We start from the raw sequence: 17,762 nt of genomic DNA on the forward strand, positions 1-17,762 counted from the left end.
GGCTTCCAGTCAATGGAAAAATGGCTTCTCCCCACCGGCGATTGTTGTTGTTTACGAATTTCTATCAGTTCTCACCACACAACGACGTCTCATCTTTGCTCCTTGAATGTCGATATGTAATGGTATGGAGTTATTGAAACTTACTACGTGTAAAAAAGACTAGAAATTGAATGTTTATTTTTCATTGAATGTTTACATAAAGTTGCACTGGGTGCCTTTAAGGCATCGTCTTTGCAATAATAAAATGGCTTATTGTATTGTAATACTTTGGTTAGATTACCTGCTCAGTATTATAGCTATAAATAGAAAAATCTCATCATTTAAATGATTTGGCAAATGCTCCATCGTCATCAGCCCATTTATGACCCTATCAACTGCAATGAGTACTTATAAAAATACTACTACTAAAAATCCCAATTATATTTCCAGAAAATAATTTCTAACCTTTCGAGTCTTTAGAGTGTTTGCAAGTCAGAACAACAATTACTGCCAACTGAAGAGCTGTTAAGCGCCACCAGAGAGTCAAAGTATCTTGTGCAACACACCATTGATAAAAATGTTAAAACCCCTCCTCCTGTAGACTGACTCAATGTTTTGTGACAGCCTTTCCTGCTGCACTCCGTCGTGTCAACAGCCACTCCACGGCTTTTTGGGATATTATCAGATTCAGTTATTATAATATGATTATCAGAGCTTGTGTGCTCATTCCACAATGCTACACATCTGACTTCATCCTGCTTCTCTTGAGACAACTATCCACATGGCATTAATGCAAAGCAACACGTTAACTCTGCCGTCATTGTGAAAACTGTAGTGTAGGGAGTGTGACAGGGTTCTATCAGGGTTTGTTGTTTTTGTTATTAGTATTATAAAGTAATCATTTGCATTCAGGAGAAATCCCTGAGAAGAGAAAGCAAGTTACCACCTTGGGGATCCTTATTCATCAATAGAATAGATGACCAAAGTGGTCGAGGAGAACTACTTGGTATACCTTAGGCTTTTAAAAACCTGTAAAATCAGCATTCATAATTTCCACGTTCCTATTAAGTCAATTCATTCGGCAGACGACAAAAAAAACGTAACAGGGCCTCCATGAAATGGATAATTTCTTTAAAAGAACACAAACTACTCCTTAAAAGCAGATCGTAAATGATTATAGATAAAGAAACAGCGTGCTGAAACTTCAAACCCTGTGTCCCGGAGAGGGGTCCGCGGGGTCAGGGGAAGTCGCTGCCGTCGTAGATCACAGGCTTCTCGATGGTGAGGTGGTAGAGGACCTTCTTGCCGATGAACCTGTTGGGAGAGTAGTCGTGCCGACGAAAGGCCTGTCAATCAGACGGTTGCAACAAGGCACGGCCCCACAACAGAACATCTGCTCCGGTGTTGAGGCCAACACCGATTACTCGGTGTTGCACACCGGCAACACCGGTTTTTTTTTGGTTTGTTTTTCAGTAATAAAAAGAAAATTCAGTAAAAATGAATAATATAATTATAAATAAGAAAATTTAAATGTGTAGAATAGGCCACAGTTCTGCTCTGTGCGGAAGAGAATTGGCGCGCCGAGAATTGGCGCGCCGAGAACTGGCGCGCTTCCTTACAAGACCGGTAACCATAGCAACGCCGGTAAACAAACCCCGCGAAGCCCAATCCCTACGAGAGCTCCCCGCGCCACGGCCATCCTCGCCTTAAATTATCATTTGTTCCAGCCTCCATTAAGCTGATGAACAATGTGCAATAGAATGATGTGCAATAAATAGGTTAGCACTTTAGCACATAGTACTTTAGCACATAGCACTTTAGCACATAGCACTTTAGAACTAAGCACTCTAGCACATAGCACTTTATCCATAAGTTCTAGTGCAATAAACACTTGCACTTGATCCCCATACTGTCGATTTCTATGTAATACAGCAAGGTGCAGTTTAAGTCTATCAAGCCCCATGTTCTCGATGTTAAAATGTTGGTTTGTCTGATTGTGTTTGTGTCTGTGGTTGTGTTTTTGTTCTGTTGTACTCTTGTGTATGTTAAGAAAGCAATGATGCACTGTGCCCAAGACAAATTTCCCCACGGGGACAATAAAGTTGAACCTTGACCTTGACCTTGGCCATCCGGAGGCGCACAGAGCTTTTGGCGGTGATATTATACATACAATTATATTATACTATTATATATAGAACGTTATAAGACTTTCTATAAGCCGCTGTCACCGAGTGTGAGAGGAGAGTTGACGGAGAAGATGGCGGTAGACCTCGTGCCAAAGTTTAAACCGTTGATACTCGGTAATACCGGTGTTGACACATGTGTATTACTCGGTGTGAAAATGTCCACACCACGGCAACCCTAGTGTGGACTGTGAGTGTGTGTGGACCGTGGGCGGGGCGCAGGGGTCTCACCTTGAGAAGGAGTTGTCGAACACCAGGGTGTAGAGGCCTGGGTTCCTCACCTTCAGCTGCCCCTGGATGGTCTCTCTGTGAGAGTTGCAGCGGGTCAGCGGGATCAGAACCTGGGCAGGGCAAAGCAAGAGCGTTTATAGACGCCCCCTCAACAGGGGCCGTCATCCTCAGCAATCCCCCTTCCTCCTGCTACCTAGTGAGTAGCATCGCAACCTGCTGTCGCTACACGCTTCATAAATACAAGGCATTTGGTGGGTGCTTTAATCACAAAGTGTCGACAATCCTGCCTACAAATACTTTCTTAGCGTGGGTGGTCCATGTTCGAATCGAACCTCTAAGCCTGTCAGTCTTGATGCCATGTCTGTTAATGCCTTGCTCTCAGGCAACACAAAGTGGTCTTTGACCTGTGTGTTGATTCCACTGAATAGGAATTTCAACCTCTGAAAAACGTACACCATGGCTGTGTGTGTGCTCTGTAGGGGGCACTCTTGAACCATTTACACATTCCTAGAACATGTGATTCATTCATTCTAAGGTCCGATACTAGTTCCCCTATGAGTCAGTTTATTTGCTTTTACAAAAGGGCATCAAAGTTCCCCTGCCACGTCATTGTTTTTCTTGTTGGTTTCCCCTACACACCCACATGTTTACCTTGGCCTGCTCCACGGGCGTGTCGGGGCCCTCTCGGTACACCACGCTGAAGGAGATGCTCTTGGGATCCGAGGAGAAGACCCAGCCGATGCTGGGCCCACGGTCGCCCACGGCAATGCTGATCAGGCTGTAGCAGCTCCCCTTGACAAAGAGCTCTCTGGAGCTGTCCCCGAAGTGGGTGATGTCGTCGATGCCGAGGGCCACCGCCACCCTGGGGAACGCACGCGGCGTGGAACAGACTCAGCACCGTGTCGACCCTACCGTGTGTCTCACTCAACCAGTGGCCATCTTGGGTGCATCTTTTGTTCTTAACGCCACATTCAGTTACCCGCACCAAACTGGCGTGCAAACCAAGATGGTATATAGATGAGGAATAGGAATAAGGCCGTTGGTTGTTGTTTTTTATGTGCGTGTGCGTGAGTGCGTGACAGACTCACGTGACTTCTCCCGATCTGAGGAGGTTGATCTCGGAGTCCTGAACCGTGGCCACGTGGTCTTCAGGGTCATCTGGGGTCATGTCCCCGGTGCCACTAGGAAGAGAGTCACAATGTCATCATCACCGACCCGCACGTTCTCTGTGTGATTTTTCGGGAGAAAGAAATAATCAAAATTGTTTTTTGCTCTCAGTTTCGACAAACAAATTTCCAGAAGCAAATGATAAAGAAGAGCGTCGCAACAGACGCTGAAACATTTTCAATCGTCAAAACTGACACGAAGAGAGTGGAGCTCTGATTGTTTTAGTTTCTGAATAAACTATCATCCTTTGACTGCCAAATTCATGTCCAGCCACTCCGTTGCTGGACATTCGGTCAGGTCTTCTCATTCGTTGTTGGTTGACCCTGATCCCTGGCCAGGGGCCAAAGACTGACATATTTTGGATTGAATGCTGTCTCATAATAGAACAATGAACAGGACTGTATATGTCACATTTCATAAATGTGTGATGAAGGATTAATCTTTGGCGTCAACCACATGATGAATGCCCCGATTCCTCCGAAGTCTCTCATGGAAAACCAGTTCCAGGGCGATAACCTTATTGTTGTCATCATTAAAAAATGTCTTATCACTGGCATGTGTCTGATTGCATCGGGGGCATTCTTTTTTTATTTACTGTCAACGCAGACATTGCAGCATGTGATTTATGGTTTCCCAAAGCACAGTTCAAATGAGGAACAAGGAACACACACACGTCTGTGTGAGTTCCTTGTGTGTGTGTGTGTGTGTGTGTGTGTGTGTGTGTGTGTGTGTGTGTGTGAGAGAGTGTGTGTGTGTGTGTGTGTCTGTGTATGAATTTGTGTGAGCCTCGACAAAAAGGTATGCACATTTCAGTCCGTCCACATAGCATTCTGACTGAGATGACCATGCCCGTATCTATCTAGAGTTTCGCTATGAATCAAGCCACGGTCTCCACGAAGCATACTGACATGTCCACCGGCCCTGGGGGTCTCCTGTCCTGGTCGCTCTCCGGGGAGCCTCCGGTGGTCTGGGAGACGGCGTCGCTGTCGTAGACCCCGTTCACCTCCTCCTCCGTGATGATGTCGAACGCCCCCTCCTCCGGTCGGGGGGCCGGCTCCGACACTACACATTAGGTGGAGAGTGAGGGGACTGATTGAAACATTGTTCTCCTGAGAGAGAAAACATGTGCATGCAAGCATGTTATACCCTTATTCTACTGGTCAGGAGGTAGATGGACGCAGCCTTTGGAAGAAGCCTTTTTTTGGAGAAGTGCTATACACTGATACTCTTTACAGCACAGTTACAATAAGGGAATTGAACGACATTGGATTGTTTTGCCATTTCCCCTTTCTTGCGAAAACAAGAGCACAACTGGAACATAAATTATAGCGGAAAGAGGAATTGGAATTAAGAATTTCTCCCCCTTTCTGTAGCAACGTTCCTCCATACAGCGTCTCAGTTGTTTTCCTCGGTTTGTGATTAGAAAAGCGGTTGACGGTGGTTTGTGTTTAGGAAATGTGTTTGGGGTGTAGGGGATTCGAAATGACCGTACATCAGCTTTAGAGGAACATTAAATAAAACAAAACAGGAATAAAACTGAGGAAAGTGAAACGGATACACAAACAAGGAACACATCCTGGAGTGGAGCGGTCATAAATCACAGCTAAAGCTAATGTTGTTGCTTGCTCGGGTACGGGAATGATTGGCATATAGTGTTAACAGTTTAAACTAGTGACTATTCTAGTATATAGTGTATAAAGTATAAACAATAGTGATTCTAATATGAATATAGTGAATATAACAGCGAAAGGTATATTAATATATATTAGGGAATATAACATTGAATAGTGGATGGAGTTCATATAAATATGTGAAATAAATAAAGACATAAAAAACATTGCATGCACAGTAGAGAATAGTGAAAAGTGAAGACACAGTACACGCGGGCGAACAGTGTGTGTGGTATACACAGCACACACGGGTGAACGGTGCGTTGCGTGTACACAGCGCGCCCAGTCACCTGTCACCCTGGGGGTGGGTTTGTACGGGGCGGGCTGCGGGTGCGACTCCGGCCCGGCTCCGGCGTCGGGTGGTGTCTGGGCCTCGGCCGGGCCCAGCTCTGCCCGGGTGAAGCGCTCCACCACGTCCCCGTGCTGGCTGTAGCATTCCCTGCAGCAGCGCTCCTTCTTCCCGCTGTGCTTGGTCGTCACAAAGTTGTTGCTGCAGTAGTAGCAGAAGATGCGGCCGCACAACCTGCAGAACGAGTTCACCGCTGAGGCTCGCGGTGGTTTGGCACAGCGCCCCACATTGATACACTGAGTCAGACTCAGTGGAGACTTTGTTACTTAAAGATCAACTCTGCTCGCGGTGGTTTGGCACAGCGCCCCACATTGATACACTGAGTCAGACTCAGTGGAGACTTTGTTCCTTAAAGATCAACTCTGCACCGTGGGACAGATTAGGTCTGGTAAAGGAGTTAGATAAGGCTCCTACGAAGGCTATTAGGGAACACATTTCTGTTTATCATGACCTTTATAGTCAATTGGAGCAGCAACATTTCCTGAAAAACAGTACATACGGTATGTGCTAAACCGTCTCAACGATTTGCCTAGTATGGGTTCATTTAACTTTATGTATTGAGCTTGAAACAGCTCGATGCTCAATACTAGCCAAGACCTTTATGCAATTTATCTTTCAAAAGGACAACAATTTAACTGTAAATTTATCCCATCTACCCTGAACACCACATCCCGGGCTACCCTGAACAACACATCTTTCTGATGCGAGTAGCGTTGTTCAGGGTAGCCGGGCGCGCTGGAACAACCTACACTCAAGAATCTCTCGCCGATCTCTGCAGAGCAGCAGCGACACAAGCGACTCCAGCATTGACTCCACACACGGTTGCCCAGAGCATCGGGTGGCTTCTGCCAAAGTGACCCCTGGGGGGTCCCCCCGCCGGTGCCCACCTGCAGTGGTGTCTGCGCAGGTACCAGGTGAAGTGGCCCCGGCAGTCCAGACAGTTGGTGGCCTCTTTGTCCACCAGCCACCAGCGCTCCTCCGCCCGCAGCTTCTGCTCAAACTCCAGCGCGTCCGACTTCTGCCACAGAGCGTCCTTGTCCCTGCACCAAAGAAGAGGGCAGAGGAACCTGTTTATGATATGGTTTTAAGTAAGGCAAAACCCTTTTGGTTGATCTGAAAGAAAATATATAAAAAATGTTTTTAATATATATATATACAAATATATATATAGGTATATATTAGTAGTGCTAGTCTAGATGCCATAAGACTAAACCCAAAATGCTTTAATTATGTGTTTTATAACTTTCCTCATAAGTTGAATTGGGTAAAATATTCTGTTCTACCACAAACCTATTCTCTCTCTCTCTCTCTCTCTCTCTCTCTCTCTCTCTCTCTCTCTCTCTCTCTCTCTCTCTCTCTCTCTCTCTCTCTCTCTCTCTCTCTCTCTCTCTCTCTCTCTCTCTCTCTCTCTCTCTCTCTCTCTCTCTCTCTCTCTCTCTCTCTCTCTCTCTCTCTCTCTCTCTCTCTCTCTCTCTCTCTCTCTCTCTCTCTCTCTCTCTCTCTCAAGCCTGTCTTTTCTAACGACCCCCTCCTCCCTACCACTTTGTGGAGCTCTCAGCAGTGCCAGGGCACTTTTAAAAGGACACCAGACATCCCTCTCCCTATGAGCAATCAAGAGGCGAATAAAGGCCTGCAGGTCTGCCGGGCCTGCCACACCAAACCAATCAGCAACCTTTGAAGGGGATATACAAAACAAATGATCGGCACCCATGTGGTTTAATTGTTCTGATCAGATTCAAGATTATTCAAGAAGGATAATTGGATTGCATGATGTTTGAAAAGGCTTCGCCATCCGTTAGCAATGAGTGATTGTGAAACGTTAGGGAATATCCCCAGAGACTGCAGCTGCCTCACTTTAAGTCAATTATTATTCCTGACTGTCTATGGCAGCTCTTTTGCGATTGGTTTGGGGAAGCCATCTCACCTTGCTCTCTTTACAAATCTCAGACCTGATCTACAGTCTTATCTATAGGACTATATTTGCTGGTTTCAGCCCGCACCTCAGGAGTTCGATGAGGCGCTCCTCTAGGGTGGTCTTGGTTCCGCTGAGGTCCTCAATCTCAGCGGTCATCTTCTGGTGATCGCTCTGCTTCTCAGCCTCCGTCTTCTCCAGCCGCTCCCTTAGCTCCTCCGAGACGGTGCGCAAGGCCGTGAGCGCCTCCTCCGTGCTGCCGTGGGAGACGCGGGAGGGTTAGGGAACTGCCGGTGACAATCGGTGTGGTTAGGACTCGGGTGTGTGGTCAACGGACGGGTGAACACCCACCTGCTCACCGCCTCCTTCAGCTGCTGCATCTCGCACTCGTTGTGGCGCATGGTGGCCTCACACTTGGTGATGTGGGAATCCTTCTCCACCATGAGGTGAGCATGTTTCTCGTTCACAGCCTTCGTTGAAAGAAAAACACATTGAAGCACTTCAGACGGAATTTAAATAGGGGTTGTTGGATCCTTCACTGTAGATAAGTATCGTGGAATACACTGACCTCTAGTTCAGACACTTGTCCCTGCAGCCTGGACACTGTCTCCGACTCTGAGTGTAACTGGGCTTTGACTGTAGTCAGCTGTTCATTCACACTCTGAATGAAAAGACCCCAAAAACTCACAGTCACAACCGATGCACAATGGATCCATGTAAACCGGACCGGGAAACTGACCCGCATGCATGTTTGTATCGCAGCTCAGCCTCACTCACCTTCAGTTGATTCTGGTGACTCATGCTCTCAGAGCTGATCTGGAACCTGACGGCGTCCATCTCCTCGCGGCTGGCGTGCTGAAGCGTCTGCACGTGACCCTCGGCCTTCCCCAGCTGCTGCTGGAGCTCGACGACGGCCCGCGGCAGGCTCTCCACCTGGCTCAGCCTTTCCCTCAGGCTCGCGTTCTCCTGGCGCAGGGCAGCCAGGCAGGCCTCCAGCCTCTCCACCTCTCTGGTGGCTCCGTCCTGCAGCTCTTCGATCTTGGCCGCCTCCTTGGTCCAGCGCTCCCTGGCCTCCTCCTTCTCGGCGGTCAGCCTACAGATGGTCATCCCCAGCTCCGCCATCTCGGTGTTGGCCCTGTAGACGCCTTCCCGTGTCTCGCCGCTCTCCAGGCCCAGCCTCGCATTCTCCGCCTTGAGCGTGGCGAGCTCTTGTGCGTGGGCAGCGGCCTGGCGGACCTGCTCTTCGATCAGCACCTCTTCCTTCTGTTTGCAGCCGAGCAGCTCAGCCACGTGGCTCTGATTTAGGGCCTCCGTGTGAGCTTGGAGCTGCTCAGTGAGGCTCATGAACTCGGCTCTTTGGCCCTCCGTCACCTCCAGTTTGGTTTGACACTTGAGGTTCTCTTCTCCGGCCCGCTGCAGCTGTACCCTCAGATCGAGGACCTCTGATTGGAGCCTGGCCACGTCTTTCATGTTCACTTCAAGCTGGCCCTCGGCCAACACCAGTTTCTCCACCACGCCCTGGTTCTCCCTGGCGTGCAGGCTGGATCTTTCCAGCTGGGATTCCTCCACCGCCAGTTTCTCTGTGCTGAGTCTCTCGATCACTTCACTTTGTCTCGCTAGGGCTGCTTCTGCTTTTGCTTTCGCTTTCTTCAGCTCCTTCTCCCTGTTCTCCTTCGTTTTCACTTTGGCGTGGAGCTCTTTAAGTTCACTCTCCTTACTCTCCAGCTGGGCCTCCTTGGCCCTCCCCTGCTCTTGGAGAGCGGCTTCGTTCTTGCGTGACGTTCCGAGGCTCTTCTCCAACTCTCCCATCTGCCCACTGAATGACTTCAGCTCTGCCTGCATGGAGCTGAGGGCTGCGCTCACAGTGGCCCGGTCCTCTCGGAGAGCTTGGTTCTCCTGCTCCAGGCGCTTGGAGGACGTCTCAGAGAGCTGCGCCGCCATGGCAGCCCGCTGCAGACTCTCGTCCAGCGAGCGATTTTCCTGACGCAACCTCTTCTCTTTATCGTCCACGCTCACCTTGGCGTCATCCAGCTGGCTTCTGAGTTGTTTATCGGAGGCCCTTAAAGAAGCCAACTCGGCCTCCAGTGCCCCCCTGTTTGCCACCATTTCCTTTTTGAACTCCTCGTTCCTCTTCACTGTGGACAGGAGGTTCTCGTTGATCTCCATGAGATTAGTGCACTGTGTCTTGTAGTCTTCCGTCTTCTTGGAATGCTCCTTCACACTTGTCTCCAGTTCAGAGTTGCCTGTGGTTAGGCTGTCTCTCTCCAGGGTTAGGCTGTCCTTCTCGGATTCCAGCCGTTGAAGAGTTTTGCTACTGGAAGTCAGTTCTGCCTCTTTAATCATTAGCAGTTCCTTTATTGCATCGACCTCTCCTTCCAAAGACTCCTTTAGGACAATTGTGCTCTGCTCATCAGCTCTTGCTTTTTCTTTGACTTCCACTACCTGCCTATCTTTCTCCTCAAACAATCTTTGGAGATCTTCAAGTTTTCTTTGCAAGTTGCAGGCCTCGTTATCTTTCATGGCTAACTTTTCTGCCAAGTTTTCTTTGGTATTGCACTCTTCCAGCACGCTTGCCTTTAATTGAGCTGTCTCCTCAGACGTAGTCGTGACTAACTCTCCGAGTTTAACCTCTCTGTCTTTCAGGGCTACATCTTTGACTTTTAGCTCCTCTTCTAATCTTTCTACCTGCCTTTTCTTGTCCTCCATATCAGAGACAGCCTCCATCTTCCCGCTCTCAGCCTCTTTTAATCTGTCCAGCAGTTCGTGTATCTTTTGCGCCGAATCAAAATGACTGGACGCCTGCTGGCCCTTCTCATTAAGCACGCCATCCAACTTGGCCAGAAGCTCCATGCTCTTTCCCTCTGCAGCTGCTAATTTATCCAGGAGGAGGCGTTGCTCGGCCTCTCTGGCTCGCTCCACACTCCTGAGTACCTCCAGCTCTCTGGAAAGGGTCTCCTCTCTACCCTCCAGAGCCTTGAGTGCTGCCTGCAGGTTCTGGTGGTCCTCCTGTGCCCCTAGAGACACATCGAGCTGCCTCTGGAGCTCCGCCACAACCCCCCTGAGCTCCCCAGCCTCTTCCCCTAGCTGCTGCACTCTGCTCAAGAGCCCTTGCTGCCTCAGCTCCGACTGGTCCAGCTCCAGGCGAAGGTGCTCCACTGCACTCACGTCTTCGCCGCAAGAAGCCAGAGACTCATCCAGCTCACTCAGCAGGCTCTGGCCATAATCAGGGCTCAAGGGGAGCTCGTGTGCTTGCTGAATGGTGGCGAGATGCATCGGGTGGGGGAAGGAAATACACACACCGGAGTGAGTGAACGAGAAATACACATAGGAGAAAAGTGCTTTACCAGTAAAATCATAAGAATAACAATAGCGGGTTGCTAAAAGCATGAGACAGACAATAGGCATCATTTCAAGAACACACACGCGTATGTTTCTCTTAACTTGATCGTTATTTTGTTTCGTACATACAACTCATACGAGTGTGGCAAGTAAGATAACACATGGGCGGTCATGAGAATCTAAAGTAGCATGAACCATGCTCCAAAACCGGAATATTAGGAGCTGTTCAGCGCCATTAATGCAGATTTAATGCACCATTCCATCAAAATGGCACCTGGCCAAGAACAACGAGTGTAGAGCTCTAAGTCCTACCTTCGGAAATCGATAAAGAACTGCATCAGTATTGCCCACTAAGCGTGGGCGATGTAACCTAGTTTAAATCTGTGCGTACAAGTGCTTCCTCCATGAGCTCCGATGTGGGTTACCTGTGAGTAGGTGCTGGCCAGACTGTTAATGCTGGAGCTTCGGCTTGGCGGCTTCCACATGTGGCCTGGTGAGTTTGGACTGCCGAGTGTCCTCCTAATTAGATGGTCACAGAAACAAGTGGTTTTAAACAGACGCCGTGTGCACACTCAGGTAACACTTTATAATAAATTGCCATAATAAATAGCAAACTAGTCATTACCTAACCGTTTGCTATTTTTTGTTAATTGTTACTAAAATATCTAATTGGCAGAGTATTAATTGTTTTTTCATCATTAATCAAATATTAGTTGTTTGTCTAACCCTAACCCAACCCTAACACACGGCCCTAACCCTAACACACGGCTCTAACCCTAACCCTAATCATAACACAGGGCCCTAACCCTAACACACGACCCTAACCCTAACCATAACACATGACACCAACCCTAACCCAAACCAGCAACACTCTGTGGTCAGTGAAAAAAAACGATTAACTTGTGCCAAATAGATATTTTAGTAACAATAAACAAATATTAACAAAGGGTTAGGTAATGACTAGTTTGCTATTTATTATGGCACCTTATTATAAAGTGTTACCAACAATCATGATTATAATAGTATAATAGAAGTTTCGACAAGAAGTGTTTGGAATTTGTTACATGGTGTTGAGAGTGTAGTACACATTAAGTGTTTATTAGAAACCAAACCTTGCAAAGGTGGGCCATGATGCATCGAGGTCATGACCCCTCGATGCCACGTCAAACTGGACTTCATTGAGCTCGTACAGGTGGCTGATGATATCGACACTAAGGTGAGGCTTTACAAGAGGACTGCGGGCATAGTACCAGTCACTATGGAGGAAATGAAAGACAGACATTGGCCAAGGCAAACTGGACAGAACATGAATATAAGCCCGTGAATTGTGTGAAGTGTATATTCATCTCAGAAAATTAGCTCCACTAACTGTATAACACTGTCTCGTAATTATAGTACTGACTTGTCTGAGAAGGGGCAGAAAGGGGAATTTATGTAAAACACCAGAGCAGAAGACAATCTATGTATATCGAAAGTATAAAAAGGGAAATTACCTTTCCCAGAAACACAAGTAAGATTATTTATATTATTTTAAAATTTCGGTCATTGATAATTTAGTTATTCAGTTAGTTTCATCTCTTACAGTGTCTCCATGAACGTACAAAGCATTAAGCCCTATTTCATTAAAGGAATACTTTCTGAGCATGGCATAACTTCAAGGTCTACCTGGTGGTCCTCTGGTTCATTAAGCACTGTTGCAGCGTGTCGGCCAGGCGTTGATGCACAAGAGAGTAGCGGATAAAGGCTCTTCCCTTCCCCAGAGATGTCTTCAGCTGTCAGGAGAACAGTCAGGATAACAGTTTTTTATTCATTTATCGAAAACACTAATTTCTATGTGTTTCTTGTAATATCATATTGAAAAAAGAATTAGAAAATTTCATTTGTTAACAGTTTGCCCTGGGCACGTCATATCTTCTGACGAAAATGTGGACTTAAAAGCTTAAGCTGAGGACATTCTCTGAAATAGACGGCCCAAAGTGGCCCATACCTTTCAAGAACATCGACTGTAATAGCAGAAAATATGATTGAAATACTGATGGTGGAATGGCAGTACATTATAAACAGAAAAACAAAATAAACAGTGATGCGTCTTGGTGAACAAGAAAACAAACAATCAGATGGATAACATCAACTAAATACCTCAGAGATGGATTTGACAAAGCGGATGCCATCATTAGCTCCTTTGATCTTAGCAAGACAGTCGATGAAGAAGTCCCAGTAGTCCTTTCTGGTGCCCAGTAACGTAGTCTTCTCTTTCTGATCAAACTGAAGGGCAGACATTCAGGGGAAGCTCATACATCAAACATTCTTTCAGACACAAATCAAAACTATAATGTAAGTGTCTGATTAAATATTGCACAGGAGTCCGTTATGTACGACGCATAAATCTAACCTGCAACAAATATTCTAGTTTGTAGGAGAATTTGTGCAGGTTGGTACTGTCGTCTGTGATTGGCTCTCCAGTTTCTCGGTACTCCTTGGCAAGCTCTGCCACAGCCTCTGTTTTTTAGGAAACACAAGGACAAAACATGAATTCTGAAAGCCAAGGTACTCAGGAGTGTGGACTTATCAACCAAATTGATAGTTGAATAGGCTTACAGTTACATTGAGGGCATTTAGCAAACACTTATATCAAGAGCCACTTACAAAAGGTTAAGTGTTAAGGTTAAGTTTAAGCAAAACTTTTAAGAAAAGTTTTGCTTAAACTTTTCTTAAAGTTTCAGCAAAACTTTAAGAAAAGGTTTAATGCATGTCAGAAATGAAAGGAACTTTTGTAAACCACTAACTTTGCAGTGTTTGCAGTGCAAATGTTAATTTAATAAGATTTGTATAATGTCCAGACCATTTTGTTTCTAAAAGCCTGGATCATACTGCTCATCTATTGAATTATTTTATTATTTATCCCTGGTATTTTCCGTCCTCCTTTCTTCTATATTTTAATGATTGTCCTATTGATGTTTTAACATCTCTCCCTTTGCAAAGCACTATGAATAGCCAGCCGTGTTTGAATGGTGCTTCATAAATAAACTTGCCTTGCCTTACTACATATAGTTCAATCAACACAAAGATAGCCACACATATCACATTATCAGAAGGATTTACAGAAAACCTACGCATGAGTCACTTGCCTCTTATCCAACGTAAAAGCTGGAAGGACACATAGCCTGGGCGCGTCCTAAAGGTCAACCTTGAGTCTTGTTGCATCGCTAAAGAATCTATCTGGCCACAAGCTGGCAAGCTCAAGGCTGCTGGGGAGTCAGATCCAGCTATCAGGAAGCCCAGGCAGGCAGGTCAAGCAGAGTGCTAATTCTCTGTAGAGCACGGCTAACATCGTTGTAGCCCCATGGCAAACCTCTACAACTCTTGACATTCATTCCCCTCTGTCACATCATGGCTGCAGCAGACTACAATCTACCACCAGCCCACCCCATTCACTCTCACTCTACGCATTGTTGTATGCATCACGCACACACACACACACACACACACACACACACACACACAGGTCAAAGCTGGCGTACCATGCAGATCTCTGATAATCCTCTGTAGCTGATTCTCCCCGACCACCGCCCCGGCAGCCATGGCCTCACCGCTGTATCCGCGGCAACAGGGGGTCACAGGGTCACTGGACACTGTGCTGAATCAGAGAATCAAAGGGGGGGACAGGGACAAAGGAGTGGTATGAATGGTCAAACTGTATATCCTGCGTACTTGTTGGCCACAAAATGAGTGCGCTTTCTGAGCATGCACCCTGGGGTGACTCTGATTAGCGGTTCTAACCATGCTCTACAGCATTTTGTGTCATGGCAATACAATATTGTGTTCATTCACCTTGGTTGTTTAAAAAAAAAAAGAAGGAAGTTAGGATATAGGTGGTGCAGCTGAAAGGTATGGCGATATAGCATTAGATAACTAAATATAATGTTCGGTTATGATCTTCTTCAGTTTAAATGGAGAACTGAGGGTTATGAGGCAGCAATGAATCCTTAAGGATTATGATACTTTGTCATAAACTAGCCGACGTAGTACATGCTTGGTCATCATTATTTAAAATCAAGGCTCCTCACTTAACCTGGTAGTCTTTTTTTGTTTAAGAAAACTATGTTTTTATACTACTTCTCTGAACTACTCACGTATTTCATTGATTATTTGTAGGTAATATGGCCAACAGTGTTCCCTTTCTGGCTTTACAAACTCATTTTGTAGATTTGGAAGTAGGGCCACTTGAGGCCTTTATATACGATCTAACACTGAGGGAAACATTTTCTTTAACAAACTTTAAAAGCTCTCCTATCTCATTGTTCTCTATGGACGATGCGGTACATATGGGATAGCCTTTATTACCACTTCTTGAGAATAGTGAGGTACTAGTTAAAGGCTCCGCAAAGGAAAGATTGGTGTAGGGGTTACTCTGGAATACACGGTTAACTAACGATAAAGACATTTTTTCTAGAGTGGTCGTAGCATTGAATCAATAGCATTGTCAAATCATAACCTTTCAGCATTAGGAAGTAAAACAAAAAATAGCAAAACGTCTTACAACATTAGCGCTACATACTTATCAAAGTTAGACCAACATGACAGGCTTGAATTGTGTTATTTGTTAGAAACAGAAGCTACTAATTCAAGTTAATTTGGTTACAATATAAAGTTAAATAACAACTTTGACATACTTTTAAGAACGACTCATCCATAACAACCCATGTATTATGCTCATATTAACGTGCTGTTTATTTGTCTCAGAAATGTACTGATTGACATTATGCCATCCACTAAGGAAGCGCCACTTCATTTGACTTCCAATCGTATTGAGGTTGGGAGGCGGGACGACTGATGTAGGGGGGCATAGTGTGGTTGTAGATGCACGGTAAACACTAGAGTCACGTGACTTTACTTCTTAAAAAGGGGGTTAAGAAACATGTAACATGAAATATATTTTTGAAACATAGTTCTTTAGTTCTATTGGGTTTCATAGAACATAAGAATCCAAAATAATATAATATAAGTAATAATAATACAAACGAAAATACAAAGCATTACTAGTAGGCCTTCTACAACTCCTGCTAATACTATACTAATATTAATTTGAATAAACAAAATATTGTTATTGTTAATGATGGTGATGATTATAATAACTGAAATAAAAAATAATACATATATTATAATAATAATGAAAGAAAAACATAATAAATGAATAGTAACATTACAAACCAAAGCTCATGATAGGCTAAGTAAAGTTACCCATACTGACTTACATGTTAAAGTCAACTAGTTAACACTACAGTCAAACACTGCCTGCTTCATGAATGCATTCCACAATCACATACAGTGGTATTGCTGTCAATTGTTTTAATGGATGCTTACTGTCTGAGTATTTATTTATTCATTGGTTTATTTCATGGACATTGCACACTAATCAACAGTCAAACTGTAAGTGAGCCAGAGTTAGCCTAAGAGGCTAGTTTACATCCGTTGTCCCCAGCCAGATATTCAAAAGGCAGCCTAAAATTACAGAAATAGAATGTATGCATAAAACAAAGATTAAAAAAACAATAAAGATGACTCCGAAGATATAGTAACGCATGGTAAGAACGAGTCGACAATAGCAAACAGACAATAAAATATGCAGACAATAAAACACAGCGTACATAAAACATCATAGGAAAGTGCAAACTGCAATAGATTAGAGCAGAACACATACAATAAAAGCCCATATACAGCAGCATAAAGCACAAACATGCAGCATAAACATATAAAGCAGCATAAAGCACAAACATGCAGCACCAACACATAATGTAAAAGAGTAGAAGTGATTGCGATTGTGCTCATGCATGTCAAATCTCTATGTTAACCCATGAGTTTTATAGGGATTTGTTTGCACATGGCTCATATCATAAGCTATAATGTGGTTTATTATGTCTGCTTTAAATCTGTTAAATTAATAAATTGACAAGTTGATTCAAAGAGTATTTCACTGCTCTACATATGATATAACTATAATGTCTAAGACGTAAATTATTAACGCTGTAATCTATTGAGAATTCGGAGAAGGAGGAAATGCATGGAGGTTAATGGGCAACTGGGAAGGAGGACAAGGGAGGTGTCTATTTTCTAGGCCCGATGCATAGGATGTTGTGTTTGGCCAATGCATATAGGAGGAATTCAAACATTTTGGGAATATAATCTGAAGCCCGATTCCAGAACAGTTTTTTTTTACTTGTTTAACAGTGATAATAAAGTCTTAATCTTTCAAACTTCAGCTTTCTCTGACTCTCTTAGTTTTTTTTACGTGTTTTCCCACCACAATAGCCCCTTGTTCTCCATTCGTTGAGATGCTCATCTCAGGAATCAGGATAGAGTCCTATCTAACTCCATAGGAAATAGTTGTAAAGTTTGAAAAATTCTGTCTATTAAAAAAGGAACCAAGAATCACCATCTGTTGTCATGAAAGTAAGATACCACTTCCTTTAAAGGTGTGATGCAGCACAGAGAGGAGTCTTCAGGTATGTGAGGTATGTTCTGTGTATTGAAAAAGGAACCAAGAATCACCATCTGTTGTCATGAAAGTAATATACCACTTCCTTTAAAGGTGTTATGCAGCACAGAGGAGGCTTCAGGTATGTAACCATTACTCCATGTCAACATTTTGATTTAAAACGGCATCATTGTTTTATTATCCAAGCAAAACCAATTCTTTCTTTCCAGAAACAACCATGAATGCCTCTGATTACAACATAGCAGATGGCGATGATTATGAAGATGAGGTTTGTGAGAAAGGAGAGTTGGTCCAATTTGGATCAATAGCAGTTCCTGTCTTTTTTTCTGTTGTGATCATACTGAGTCTCATTGGCAACATTCTAGTTATGGTCATTTTGGCCTTGTATGAAAACCTCAAGACTCTTAACAACATCTTGATCCTCAATCTTGCAATC

The 17,762-nt window shown here is 44.7% G+C and overlaps 2 protein-coding genes across 3 annotated transcripts in view; one reads left to right on the forward strand and one right to left on the reverse strand.

Moving 5' to 3' along the window:
- Positions 1 to 217: 217 nt before the first annotated feature.
- On the reverse strand, positions 218 to 15,615 carry fyco1a (FYVE and coiled-coil domain autophagy adaptor 1a). 2 transcript variants are annotated; one of them, XM_060067936.1, is made up of 18 exons: positions 15,504 to 15,615; positions 14,352 to 14,467; positions 13,223 to 13,329; positions 12,970 to 13,095; positions 12,496 to 12,602; positions 11,943 to 12,086; positions 11,256 to 11,349; positions 8,269 to 10,743; positions 8,060 to 8,152; positions 7,843 to 7,961; positions 7,580 to 7,747; positions 6,467 to 6,619; positions 5,521 to 5,753; positions 4,469 to 4,622; positions 3,482 to 3,574; positions 3,045 to 3,255; positions 2,394 to 2,503; positions 218 to 1,293 (listed from the first exon to the last, which is right to left on the reverse strand). In XM_060067936.1, the coding sequence occupies exons 2-18, from the start codon at positions 14,410 to 14,412 to the stop codon at positions 1,218 to 1,220; spliced, it is 4,524 nt and encodes a 1,507-aa protein (XP_059923919.1). In that variant the 5' UTR covers positions 14,413 to 14,467; positions 15,504 to 15,615; the 3' UTR covers positions 218 to 1,217. The 2 variants fall into 2 exon arrangements, with proteins under 2 accessions (XP_059923919.1, XP_059923920.1); XM_060067937.1 differs by having other exon boundaries at positions 15,389 to 15,530.
- A 1,713-nt stretch (positions 15,616 to 17,328) lies between these two features.
- xcr1a.1 (chemokine (C motif) receptor 1a, duplicate 1) overlaps positions 17,329 to 17,762 on the forward strand; it is a 2,222-nt gene continuing 1,788 nt past the window's right edge. The window contains exons 1-2 of the mRNA XM_060067387.1: positions 17,329 to 17,447; positions 17,536 to 17,762. The exon at positions 17,536 to 17,762 is cut by the window's right edge and continues 1,788 nt beyond it. Of these exons, the coding sequence (XP_059923370.1) occupies positions 17,345 to 17,447; positions 17,536 to 17,762 (330 nt within the window). The 5' untranslated portion in view covers positions 17,329 to 17,344. The remainder of the gene's footprint in view (positions 17,448 to 17,535) is intronic.

Source organism: Gadus macrocephalus, chromosome 12, assembly GCF_031168955.1.
Source record: "Gadus macrocephalus chromosome 12, ASM3116895v1".
Lineage (NCBI taxonomy): Eukaryota > Metazoa > Chordata > Actinopteri > Gadiformes > Gadidae > Gadus > Gadus macrocephalus.

Coding starts and splice junctions, on each gene's coding strand:
- fyco1a (XM_060067936.1), bottom strand. CDS start 14,412: ATGGCTGCCGGGGCGGTGGTCGGGGAGAATCAGCTACAGAGGATTATC. Junction 11,350..11,942: donor TCATGGCCCACCTTTGCAAG/GTTTGGTTTCTA, acceptor CCATCTAATTAG/GAGGACACTCGGCAGTCCAA. Junction 3,256..3,481: donor CTCAGATCGGGAGAAGTCAC/GTGAGTCTGTCA, acceptor TGCGTTCCCCAG/GGTGGCGGTGGCCCTCGGCA.